This window comes from Erpetoichthys calabaricus, chromosome 17 (assembly GCF_900747795.2).
Source record: "Erpetoichthys calabaricus chromosome 17, fErpCal1.3, whole genome shotgun sequence".
Lineage (NCBI taxonomy): Eukaryota > Metazoa > Chordata > Cladistia > Polypteriformes > Polypteridae > Erpetoichthys > Erpetoichthys calabaricus.
The window spans coordinates 21,920,755-21,934,296 of NC_041410.2; the positions used below are offsets into that span (position 1 = coordinate 21,920,755).

Sequence of the window (13,542 nt, forward strand, 5' to 3'; positions counted from 1 at the left end):
TGCTGGATAAGCCCCTGGTCATTATTACGAGACGGTGTACAAATGAAAAGATAAGATAATTGCACAAAGTGATGCACAAGTACGAATTTGCCTTTTGTAAAAACTGCGCTTTGAAAAACAGGATTGTAGCGACATCTACTGGTTAAATTGCGCAGAACAGCAGATTTAAAGGTGGAACAGAAAATCTGAATAAGTAGCTGGCAAATGAGTAACCAGATTGAGCCTCGTTAATAAAAACCCATTATAAATTCTAAAGAACCGTTAACGTAAAAATTACGTGCACGGGATGCAAACTGCACACGTTACCACAAAGACGCCGTTGTACTGAGCGACTAGCGTACAGCACTGGAAATAATATGGGGCCTCGAGTCAATGAAGCGGCGCTCTTTGTTGGCTCTGCCGCGGGGAGTCGCTGCGCTCTTCTCAGTACTCCAGGCCGCCGATTTCGCATGAAGTCTGCACTGATTGGAAGACAGGCCGAGCATGGCGGCTTCGTTTACCTTGGCCGGTTCTGCAGTGTGTTTGATGAAAGAGGCCGAAAACACAGACCAGACGGGTCGTGAATTACGTTCGCTGAACCGAATATGCAAAAGCGGCGATGAAGAGGGTAGGTAGCCGGGCTTTGTCGTGTGGGTGACCGTTCAGCTGCGAAAGCGCGGCGCTATGAGACGAGGGAGTCAGGGGGGGTCGCGCGCACAGCAGGCCTGCACGCCGCTCGGCTGTCGGTGTGTATAGCGCCTTTCATAAAACCCCCGAGAGGAGCGCCAGGTCAGTGGGCTCGTTTCATTGCCTCAGATTTCAACTTCAGTTAATGCCAACCATAAATGCCTAAGGAGAAAAAGTGCAGTTGTGAAAGCGCACAAAGCCGACAACGAGTCGTATTTAAAAGCAGCAGCCCTGGCCGAATTCCGATCCCAGTGCTGCCGTTAACCCCGCACGCATGAAACCAGCATTACGACGCTTCGTGGCGCACACGTTTGAGGCTTAAGAGGTTGGGGACACCCGAATTTGGAACATTTGGAGCCTCTTAACCCCCTTTCATGGGTATGCGCGTTTTAGCTTGGAGAAGAAAGAATTCGAGTTAACTGACACACCAGCAACCTCCGACTTTACAAACTTTAGTTTGTTTTAGCAAATTCTACTTTTTTTGGATATATAAATATGCTTATCCAAACCAGAAAGTAGTTTGTAAATGGTGCTCCTCCTTTGAAACGTCATCAATTTTCTAAATCTGTTGTATCTGTCAGTCAGTTAGTGTTGCCAGTTACTTGGTTTGGACATCGATGGGATTAGAGAGAGAAAATGGTTTACCTGGAGAGAATGAATACACACTCCTCCGATAAAGAGCCCCGAGCCCACCAGCTGTAAGACTGGAGCATTTGCTGATGTGTTACTTATTTGGCTGACGTCCTTAGCCAACATTTAAAGGATCCGGTTGGTTACTTTTTTATATTCCTTTCCAGTTGGTAAATTGACTTGCTCGTGGTCACACCGTGACAGTGTAGCAGGATTCGAAGCCACATCCACGGGGTTTCCAATCCAAAGCCTAACAACACTGTGGTACACTCCCTGTTACCCCCACTTAGCCAGGCCCCCGGGGCAAAGTAGTGTGCTGGGACCCCTGTTTTGATCGCAAAACAGAAACATACGTAGGCATCAGAAACATTGCGGGCCCCTATGCACCTGGGACCCCCGGCCAGTGCCCATACGTTAAGACAGCCCTCCACTTATCTTCTGAAAATGAAGTTCAAGCTGCTGTCACATTGTGCAGCTTTTTGTCGTAGGGTTTGTCAGACTTGCCGACTACAGTCACTCATCTCCTTGCTGTACCGTGTCAGATTACACCAACACAAATTGCAGTTGACGGCACATTTACTGCCTTAGCGACATGCTCACCCCTTTTTCTGAAGGAGCCGGCACTGTACAAAGTGTCAACACCAAGGCAAGTTTAGCAGTAATCTTGGCCCCTTATTTCGTTTTCCATTCTGTTGTGGAATGTAAAACATGAGACATCAAACCAATGAGCTTAGCTTTTCGGTTTATAAGGCCCAATCCTCCATGCTAATAATAATAAATTTTATTTATATAGCGCCTTTCCCATGCTCATGGTGGAGCCGGCACTTAACGAAACATAAATAGTTGCAGTGAGTTCAACACCATTTTTTCTTTTTTCCATTCTGTTTCAGTGCATAAAACACAAAGACTTCAGACAGGTGAACTCCTCTTTTGTTTGTGAGGTTCAAAACACCCTTGTTCTGCATTCCTCGTCGCTGTTTTCTTTGCATTGTACTTCTGGATGAGCATTCATTGATTATCAGTTCTCATGCACACAGAGCTCTACCCAAGAGTAACGAAAAAAGCAAATCTGTTTGTTTTTACTAGAGGCTAGTTGGCCTGCGTCACTGGTCGTGTCACATTAGGCGATTGGATTCACGGGAGAGCAACTCGTACTGGTGAAGATTATGTAGATGAAGGCTGCAACTGAAAATCTCCAGAAAAGTTGTGACATAGGCTTTGCACGTTTTAGGAAGTTGTTATGCCTATACATGAATGTGTCCAACACCTCGGCTGCGTGTGCCTGTTTCTTCAGTGGTGGTAAACATTCAAAATGTGCCATGCAGAGTCCACTACCTCTCAGAGCTGTGCAGCAGAAGCCATACTGAGGAGACAGAGGGTTTGATTTTGTTGGGTCTTGGATTATTTTCCTCATTCTAATATCAGAAGCAAGGACTTCATTGCTGCTCAGGCCAGAAGATGACACAAAGAAAAATGGCGTTCTGATGAGAGAGTTGTATGTGTACAGTCTGCTGTAATCTCAAACAGCATTTGCTTTTTTGTTTAGTAAGATTTTTAAGACTCTTCCAAACTGAGGTGCGATTCCTGGTGTAAAACTACAATTCTAGCATTGAGTTTAGACTTGGAATTCATAAGCACACTGTCCATTTAATATTTGCATTATTCATGTGTTTCTATAAACTGTCTATAGTACTAGGGCGTTGTACCGTGTTAGCCATTATGAATGTAGAGAAAAGCCAAGCAAAATGACACCTTTTATTGGATAACTAAAAAGATTACAATATGCAAGCTTTCGAGACAACTCAGGCCCCTTCTTCAGGCAAGATGTAATCAAGTTTTTGATGTTTTTCCATTCACTCATTTTTTTCTAAACTTGTCAAAAACTTCAGAAGGCTTTGTTGGACAGTTATCAAAAGAACTTGACTATACATTGTTCTCCTGTCTTGATAAATGAATCTTAACCTGAAGAGGTTTATTATTTTTTTACATCTAAGCTGTCTCACTTAAAGGTTTTCCAATTGTATTTGTCCTGGTGTCTATAAAGACGGGGAACTCCAGTTTCTGTATTCCATCTTGCCTGAAGAAGGGGCCTGAGTTGCCTCGAAAAGCTTGCATATTGTAATCTTTTTAGTTAGCCAATAAAAGGTGTCATTTTGCTTGGCTTTTCTCTATAAACTGTCTACAGTTTCTTTCGGATATTTGTAAAATGAAGTAATGGACCAATCCCCGTTTGCTAATTGTGTTATATGGGATATTTTCTGTGGATGGCAGTTTAATAGAAACCAGAGATTTGCATTGTTTTTCTCTAGACTAGGGGGCTCTGCCCCCTGCTCGCTTCGTTTGCCAACCCCCGGGTGGGCGCTACACACTAGTCACTTCACGGCTCTGCCACTCACGTATGGGAAAGTGGATGTATAAATTAATAGATTGTTATTTTCATGGGAATTGTTACATATGTATAATAGAACGAACTATCTTACATTACCGCGAGTAATTAACCATAGTAAAAAACAGTAAAACGTAATAAAGTGAAGATAATTATGTTTCATGTTGCGTTATATACGTTTTCATTCTGTTTGGCTTTGAAATTAACACGCAAATACTTTTTAAACTTACACTTTTACTGTAAAACTTCAGTAAAAACAATACTTGGAATTAACTTTTCATCAATATCTCATTGAACTTTGATTCCGTGTTTGGACTTGCATCATGAAAACGCAACATATAACTGCCAGTGAGTGAATATCGTTTCTTTCTCTCTAATAAATAACTTTTTCGAATGTTTGTCCCTGTGATTTGTTAATTGTCATAGCAAAAGCGATTCTAACGGGAAACTGTAAACGTTTTAATACGAATGACAGATCAAGATCTCCTTTGGTGTTTAATGTTATCCGCGGAAGATGTACTACATTACCTTTCTTGTCGCCTGTTAAAATTTTACATGTCAGAATTGTTTGACCAAATTTGAATACAACTAATCTTGTCCTATTGCATAGCCCATCACTTATACATAAACTAGACAAAGAGCCCGTTTTGACAACGTAAGATGAAACGGGCACGAGTGCAATAGTAGTAAGTATGAGCACCACAAACCTGATATAGGTGAATTGAATGAATGTGTAATTAGGCCTGGAGCTGTAGTCGAAATCGCCTTTCAGGCCTCTAGAGCTTTAATCGAAGTCACCTTTCTCTTTGAATTTTTGTGGCCGTAAATCCGCCGCCTGCCACGATGTCAGTCTCGTAAGGTTTTTCAGGCAGCTGCGCAGAAGGTGACTGCACTTTCGGCTTCGGACAGACGTGAGTGAGTGAGTGAGTAGACTGGCGAATTATATATAAGATTATGCAATAACATTACGACACATCTTTCTTTCAACAGTAATTCGGCCGGTGGTGAAGACCAATGGTGTTAACAGTTGTAGATATTCTACAGGATATTATAAGTTAATGTTTTCATCTTCCGTAACATCACCACCAACTGTTTCAGCATAGTCTATTGATTAACATTTAACCAATTTGCCATGTAACCGATCGACAATTTTCACATGAATTCGTTTGACTTCATCGTTTCTCGGTGCTAGGATTGCCCATGTACTCATTTTTTTCTGTTAATAACCCTTCAGGATGAAATTCTTCAATAAGATTTGGACATAATAAGTCTTCTTTTATTGGGAATTTAAATACGAAGCAGTGTGCTAAATGTAGGACATATTTCTATACTACTTCAAAAAATCTCGCTAGCATACCTGAATACTGTGTGACAAAGTGGATCTTGTGCAGTGATTAAATTGGCCGGATGAGGTAAAATTTGGTACATGAAAAAACAAAACCATTCCGAATACTTCAAATCTGTAGTAGTTCATTTTGGGTGTAAGTAATTTTGAATGTGAACAAACAAAAATGACAGAAATAACGAAAACAGGCCGATAAGGTATAGCCTGCTGGTTTTTGGTGGTACTGTCATTGGCAAAATTCTAAAAAGTAACAGAACATTCTCAAAGAACTTAATCCAATTCAAGGTCATTGAGGTGCAAAGGCTTATTTAAGCAGCACTGGGGACAAGGTAGGAACTAAAAGAGGACACCTATGCGTTTTAGAGTTCTTGTACACAAACCCTAACATGGAGTCAACTGGGAATTGTCAATTAACCTGAGATGCCTGTCTTTGGAGATGTGGGAGGAAGACGCACACAGACATTGGGACAACGTTCAAGCTCCAGACAGACGGTAACCTGGCCTGGGATCGAAGCCCAGGACACAGCTTGGAGTTAAGTGACTTTGTGAGGGTCGTCTTATAAGTTAGAGGTGGGAACTGGCCTGGTGACCTACTGGTTTAAAAATGTATTGCCCAAGCATTAACTTAAAGGGCTTACTAATGCCTACCCACACTGGCACCGTTATGACTGTGGTCACCAGTGTAGAATTCTCCTAATAACTTCAGGGTCTCCTCCTCTCAGTTTTCATTCCCATCCTACCACTGTCAGACTGTCACAGTACACGTTATTAATAAAATGGAGACATAAGGTGGTGTACTTGATTCTAGTATTTTGCTAATAGAGATTTGCAGAACACGTGTTTCTGTCACGCAGGTTGTCAGAAGTTGTAAGTTTTTTAAATGTTTCGTATCTGTGCTTCAATATCCTGAATTATTTATTCTGGTTTAACAAAAAAAAAAAGCTACCAGTATCAGAAATGATTTTTTAAGGTTCAAAGAATCATAATGTACAGCACCATTTTTTTCCTCAAAAACCATACCTGTATATTGCATAAGAAAAAATGTGCGATAAGTAAACGATAAAATCTACAAAACACTGTACCTTTAATTCTGAAATTGTACAAATACACAATGAAATTGGTGACCAGTGATGAAGGAATATAATGACTCAACGAAAAAAAAATCAGCTTGCAAGTGCATATTAACATTAATTTTAAAAAGAATGTAGTGAGAAGTCAAGCAATATGACACCTTTTATTGGCTAACTAAAAAGATTACGATATGCAAGCTTTCGAGGCATCTCGGGGCCCCTTCTTCGGGCAAGATGGAATTCATACTGTGATTACATCTTTCCTGAAGAAGGAGAGGGCGGCACGGTGGCACAGTGGGTAGTGCTGCTGCCTCGCAGTTGGGAGACCTGGGGACCTGGGTTCGCTTCCCGGGTCCTCCCTGCGTGGAGTTTGCATGTTCTCCCCATGTCCTGCGTGGGTTTCCTCCCACAGTCCAAAGACATGCATGTTAGGTGGATTGGCGATTCTAAATTGGCCCTAGTGTGTGCTTGGTGTGTGGGTGGGTTTGTGTGTGTCCTGCGGTGGGTTGGCACCCTGCCTGGGATTGTTTCCTGCCTTGTGCCCTGTGTTGGCTGGGATTGGCTCCAGCAGACCCCTGTGACCCTGTGTTCGGATTCAGCGGGTTGGAAAAATGGATGGATGGATGGATGAAGAAGGAGCCTGAATTGCCTTGAAAGCTTGCATATCATAATCTTTTTAGTTAGCCAATAAAAGGTGTCATATTGCTTGACTTCTCACTACATCCATAATGGCTAACAGGGTACAACACCCTAGTACTTTAAAAAGAATGAAATATTCTGAGTAGAAGTCTGAAGATGTGCGCTGGAAGAAGACAGTCCAACCAGTTAACTCTCCATAAGCAGAGAGCGTACTTTGTGATGGACGGATTTGGCTGGCGTGTAGCTTCTGGATTTCAGTAACTGAGACAATTGCCGGGCTTCACTTCTTTTGCACCGGTATAATTTACTGACCCACCGAATCTACCTGCACTTCCGTGGATGTGACACGTTCACCATTACTGATGTTTATTTGTGGACACAGGTATTTGAGCAGTGTTCTGAGTTAGGTTTTAGCTTGATGATTTGTTTTTTCTGTGTTGAGGACACATTGTGCACCCCGTTGTCAGCAAAATACTGAAATACTCTGATTGGTCATATATATATATATATATATATATATATATATATATATATATATATGACCAATATTTTGTAGAATGAGCAAACATTTATCGATTTTTCTGCCTGTTGATGAATTTATTCCTTAAGGACTAGTGCTGAACTCATCCCTCACCTCAGTGCTGGTCTGATGTATATGGAAAAAGTTTTTGGATTTATTAAAGTTTAATGATAGAAGAGGATATTCTGGTCAATTGATTAATATCCCAATCTCTTTTGTAATCCTGTGCAGGCATAGGGTGAGTATGAAGTGCAAAAATAATGAGAGTCAGGTTTTACAGGTTCATTGAGCTGGAGGTGATCTTCATACCGTTTTTTAAAATTTTTAAGAAACGTTTAAAGCCTGTTTGTGAAAGAGATGTCTGTTTTCGGTTTGTTCAGATGGTGTATGCTGTCCATTTTAATATACAAAAGAACAAATGGCAACTTATTTTCTTTTGCAGATTCTTCTCCAGTTGAATCTCCATACCATCTTCCTCGAAAAAAACTATCAGTCTCCTGCTCTGAAGATAATGTAGCCAAAACGGAGCAGAAAGATGAAGAAGATAATAAAAGTGAAGGAGACACCTCCTCCGAGGATGAAGAAGATGAAGATGCTACATGGAGAATTGGCTCCGAAGATGATTTTAACCTGAGTCAACAAAAGCGCCGACGTAAAAATTGCCCCATCTGTGGAAAGCGTTTCTACAAAAGAAACAATTATCGCCAACATTTAAAGTCTCACAATAAAAAGAGAGCACGGGCGATTGAAAAGGCAGATAATGTTGAGGAGATTCCTGCCAGCCCATCGCCTTTGGAACACCACTCTTGGTCGGGTAACAAAGGGACGTATGGCTTAAAGCAGCTGACATTGCAGAAAGACAGTCTAGGTAAGTTCACCTTGTCTGTCATCTCCAGGCCTAGTGAGACATTAGAGGTTCAACCAGGAGACAAGCACTGCAGCAAGGATGATCAGAACTGCATGTCAGCAGAACCCAACAAGAGCTCTCCCAGCAGTTCAGATGTCCACAGCTACGCTTGTGAAAAAGCCTTATGCACAGAAGACGAGGACCTGCACTGCAAACCCACGCTGCTCCAATGTGTACAGTGTAAAGAAAGCCTTTCTTTTGCACAGATTCCAAACAATCATAGGTTACATCAGCAGACATCTAGCAAATGCTTCAGATGTGAAAACAAAAGTGCATTCCACAATGGGAAAAATGTTTTTCCTTGTTCGGTGTGCTTTGGTAGTTTCCAGACAGAAACAGAATTGCACGATCATTTGAGCAGGCACACAAAGTATAAACCATTTTGCTGTGATGTATGCCAGCAGACGTTTTCACAATATAAAGCTCTGGCTATCCATTTTGAGAGTCATTCCATGGAGAGCCGTCCAGAAGTCAAGGAAAGCAGCTCAAAGCTGAGCCACAAGGATGCAGTGGGGTCCCCGAAATTTCAGCAAAGCAAAGAATCTGGCATCCAGATGAAGTGCTTTGATTGTGGTGGTCTTTTCAATTGTGAGGTCACGCTTCACCAGCATTACATGCTTCATGCTAGCGGTGAACTTTAAATGTGAGTTTGGATACAGAATGGTAGCACACTATGATCTAAGTGATAAAATCACTGGTGCACAGGAATGACCTCATTATCATCCCCTGAAGTTGATGAGATGATGCCTGGTCTCTGGGCTTTGAGTTATCGGCAAAGGGGTGCCACACTCTCCTGAAGGCCTTTATACTGTTGTATGTTTAGCTACCTCCTGAACTGTGGTGGGAAATCCTGAGCCTGGCTGGCCAAACTGTTCTGTTTCAACATTTGCTTTTTATCACTGAAAGCTATCTCTTCATCTGTGATAATGCCTGGCGTGGTTGACTTTTAAGCAGGGCTTTGGTTTCAGTATCTTGGAAGTTTGCTCAGGTAAGTCATTTTCCGGTCCTGTAAAACATTTACATTGAACTTGAACCATGAGTATTGTCATAACAATTCTGATTTTCAATTGATTGAAGAAAAACGGTTCCGACAAAGATGTCCCAATGGGAGATGAATAAAAGTGGAGTTGGGAGATGAGAACATTTTTGCACAGTTTTAAAATTCTCTGCTCCTTCATAAAATATGTCTGCTCCAATGCCCTGCTTGCATTTATTTAACAATTTGAACGGACACAGTGGTTGGTACAGTAAGATGTACAGAGACAGTGGAGCAGCACTGCAGGAGATCTCCAAGGGGAGTGCAGATAGAGAGCTTCAATACCAGCACACGGCATAAGCAGCAGAGGCGATCACCGGATATTAACTCGTTTCTCAGTTTATGCTGAGTGCTTGTGGAACTCTGCAAGTGGAGACTGTTAGAAATGAATCAATGTTCAGACATTAGAAGTTAAGTAGCAGATCTGGTTAATCTGCCCCTGTCCTCAACTGCTGGAATATTTTTAAACACAAAGCTTATTTTATATATGAATCACTCATTGTTGGAGAAATCCACCTCAAAACATCCTTGCACCGTTTTCCAAAGTCTATTCAGAGTTGAATCTCCCTGAACACGACTGAATCTCCCAAGACAGAGGAGAAAATGAGACGGGCTGCTTCTACTGAGGATTTAATGGGGCTCTAAATCCACTGAGACTTGAAGTATGGTGCTTAAAATGATTTTAAGGAGAATTTTGTTTTCACTACAGAGGCCCACTGCACTATGATGTATACATGTTGTGTTTCACTTTCTTTTATCTGTTTTAATGAATTATTTTTCTTTAATCATGTTCTGATCTTTGTGAAGCTAAGTATGTGTGTGAGATGATTTTTTTTTGTATTTTTATTGTCATAAATGCCCCCACTGCTGCTATTGCCCGTTGAATATGTTATATCTAGTCTAAGAACAATCAAATAGGTGTCAATGGTTTGATGTACATTTATGAGTTTGAGAGATGAACAGAAGACGATATGCGCCAGTCTGGATGTTTTAAAGCTCAGTTTTATTTTTCCCTCCTACAAAATCGGCGAATTCATATATGACTCAGACGCCGCCGCAAGTGGCAGCCTTTCCTGCAGCTCCGTGTACGACTTTATCTTTCTACCTTTTTATCTATTTCACTGATCACTCCTACCACTTTCTTTTATGTGGATTTGTTCCCTGGACACTTTTTACTACTATGTGAATTTCCCCTTGGGATTAATAAAGTATCTATCTATCTATCTATCTATCTATTCGAATCCAGGTGCCAAATGTGAGCAGTTGTGTGGACAATTTTTAAATTGTGCCAGTCAGTCTTCAAAATATTTTGCAAATATTCAGTATTGAGGCAATAATACACTAGCTGTAAGTATTGTCGGTAGTTTTATACGTACAGGTTTGGAAGAATATATTGGAAGCATACATAACTCCAGAATTTGTGATTTGTTTGTAACCAAAAGGGCTATTTCTCTACTTCAGCAAATTCCATAAGACTGGAGACCCGTTAACAACTTGGGTCAGAGTCCAAACCTGTAAGATCGTTTGTAAGCTGATCCTCAGTTTTAAGATGTGCCTTAGAAATTAAACGGCGTATTTATGTAACCTGCATTAATTCCAACTGTAAAATGCAGGAGAACGTCTATTAACAGCTCATACTAAACTCTCTAGAAGCTGGATAGTCCACAGGCAGGGCTCAGCACACATCCCTGTCACTTTCTGGCCCAGCAGAGCCCCTCAGTTGTGGTCCTGGAGGGCCATGGTGGCCGCAGGTTTTCACATCAACCAGTGTCTTAAGTAGAGCCGGTATATTTCCAGCTTGTTTTGGGTTTAATTTTTGTTAACCCACTTGAAATGATTCAGAACCGTTCATTTTTTATCTTTGATGAGTTGTAATTTAGGTTTTGTTTCCTATTTTCTTCCTCCACCACCAGTTAATAAGGAACCACCAGCTTTCCATGTAACCTGATCCCATTTAAAGCTGCGTATATGTATCATGTCACATCTGTGTTAATAAAATGTTTAAAAAAAAATGACAAAGAAAAGGGAAGGACTGAGAACTTTGTATTTGTTACGGTCCATAAAGTACATGAATAATCCATCCATTTTCCAACCCGCTGAATCCAAACACAGGGTCACGGGGGTCTGCTGGAGCCAATCCCAGCCAACACAGGAACTAATCTCGGGCAGGGTGCCAACCCACCGCAGGACACAAGCACACACCAAGCACATACTAGGGCCAATTTAGAATCGCCAATCCACCTAACCTGCATGTCTTTGGACTGTGGGAGGAAACCGGAGCACCCGGAGGAAACCCACACTGACACAGGGAGAACATGCAAACTCCACGCAGGGAGGCCGGGAAGCGAACCCGTGCCGCCCATACATGAATAATATACTCCAAAAAAATGAAAATGTACAAAGTAATAAAGGTTTGACTTGGAAGAATTGAACCACTAACATGCCATACCATTAAATGCCAAGTCTCATTATCACCAAGGAATGGCTTCTAATTAGGAAACTGGTTGGAATGAAAATCTGCAGGAACTGTGGCCTTACCTCCAGAACCATAGTTGATGATGACAACCCAAAACCTTCCTTTGAGTAAATCCTTGGCCAGAAGCTAGGGGTCTTCCTTCCTCACAGTACATTGCTGAACATGTTGGAAGACTACTGGCTCATTTGGCCTGCTGCAGACATGGGTGTGATGTCCACAGGACACCGGCCAGCTGGTGGTGGTGGTGTTAGAAATGTTTTTTTTTAGTAACATCAGTGATCCTGAGCGCATGGACCAGTTTCCATTCAAAATTGTCTTTGTGGTAGCAGTGGGACTTTGGAGGTGTTGTCTTAACATTCGCTCTGTTAAGGGAAATGACAGACATACAGCTTGTTTGCCCTGCCAAGTTGAGGTAAGAGTGACACTGGTGTCAAAGTCTTGCTAATAATAGACTTGATATCAGGCCAGTTGACGGTGGTCCTGGAGAAAATGAATCTCTGTTAGTTTCAACAGGAGGAGTCACCTTCAAGTGAGTCCACCTCCTGAACAGTCGGTAATTTAAAAAGCACACACGGAAGTCCAAAATGGTATGAACTGAATTAAAATGAGTCGGTCTGCTGTCGTCTCCTTGTCTGTTGAATTGTAAGGGGACATTTTCTTCAGATCACAATAGGACAGTACTATGCAATCATTTGGAGTACAGTACATGTTTGACACAATCGGCCAAAATAATAAAAAAAACCTCCAGTGAGTGTATTTCAGTTTTTTTGTTTAAATTTCCAGTTCATTGACTGGTGCGTTCCTAATAGGTGCTCACCTGTCCTCACTTAAGTCTGTACATTAGCTGGTACGTTATGGTCTTTATCACTAGGAGGGTACAGCAGTTAGTGGACCAGGTCCCTTCACGTGTACCTCTGCACTGCCATCGTGTCGCCGAATGACTGATGTACTGTATACCGCTACCAACTGCAACAATTAGAGAATGTTGTGTAAGCATTTAGTGTAGGAAATCTGCTCATTTGTGTGTATGTATGTTTTAATAATTAAATAACAAATGTCGGTAACAGCAGGAAGTGTCCATTATGTATTAATTATTGATTGTTCTGTATCACTTTATTTAAAAAGGTGCTTACTAATTATACAAAGAAAACCACACAGAGTACCCTCAAGAACTGTGGACACGATTTCACAATTACACTGGTAAATGTTTAAGACCGTAAGGTGCATCTGAATAATAACTATAATTTGTTTAACTTTTTAAGATTTTTATGAAAATGTTTTATATTAAAATAAAGATACTTTGAGATTTTAACTGTTGTACTTTTATATGGTAAATAAAAGGCTGTGCTTTTGTTACGTTCTTATTTATCAATGACGCTGTAATGCCTGTAACCCACGCGTCCATGGATAGACACTTGTAGTGATTTTTAATGTAATTCTTTCTCATTTGCTGTTTAGGAATTTCTATCCCCGTCCTGTTTGCTTTACACATTGGTAGAATTGTGAACGTGAACTGCCTCATTTCAGGTTCTGCCACAACATCTCGATTAGGTTCAAGTCACGACTTTGAGTAGGCCTCATCTGATCTTTCATTTTGTTTCTACTGTAGGCTTGCTTTTGTGTTTTGGGCCATAGTCAGTTATGGTTCAACTTCAGGTCAAACATGGATGACTGGATATTCTTCTTAAGAATATTATGGTAAAATGCAGAGTTCGTGGTTCTTAAATAATGGAAAGTCTTCCAGGTCCTGTGGAAGCAAAGCATCCCTACACCATCACACTACCATCCCAGTGTTTTATTGTAGGCTTAATATCTTCACTAGTAAATGTTGTATTAGAATTACTCCAGAGTCTGTGGGGTCTGTGCC

At 41.2% G+C, this 13,542-nt stretch overlaps 1 protein-coding gene across 1 annotated transcript; it reads left to right on the plus strand.

The window, feature by feature from the left end:
- The first annotated feature begins 165 nt into the window (after positions 1–165).
- LOC114668066 (zinc finger protein 716-like) lies at positions 166–13,015 on the plus strand. The gene is made up of 2 exons (XM_028823683.2): positions 166–607; positions 7,699–13,015. The coding sequence occupies exons 1-2, from the start codon at positions 484–486 to the stop codon at positions 8,802–8,804; spliced, it is 1,230 nt and encodes a 409-aa protein (XP_028679516.2). The 5' UTR covers positions 166–483; the 3' UTR covers positions 8,805–13,015.
- The last annotated feature ends 527 nt before the right edge of the window (positions 13,016–13,542 follow it).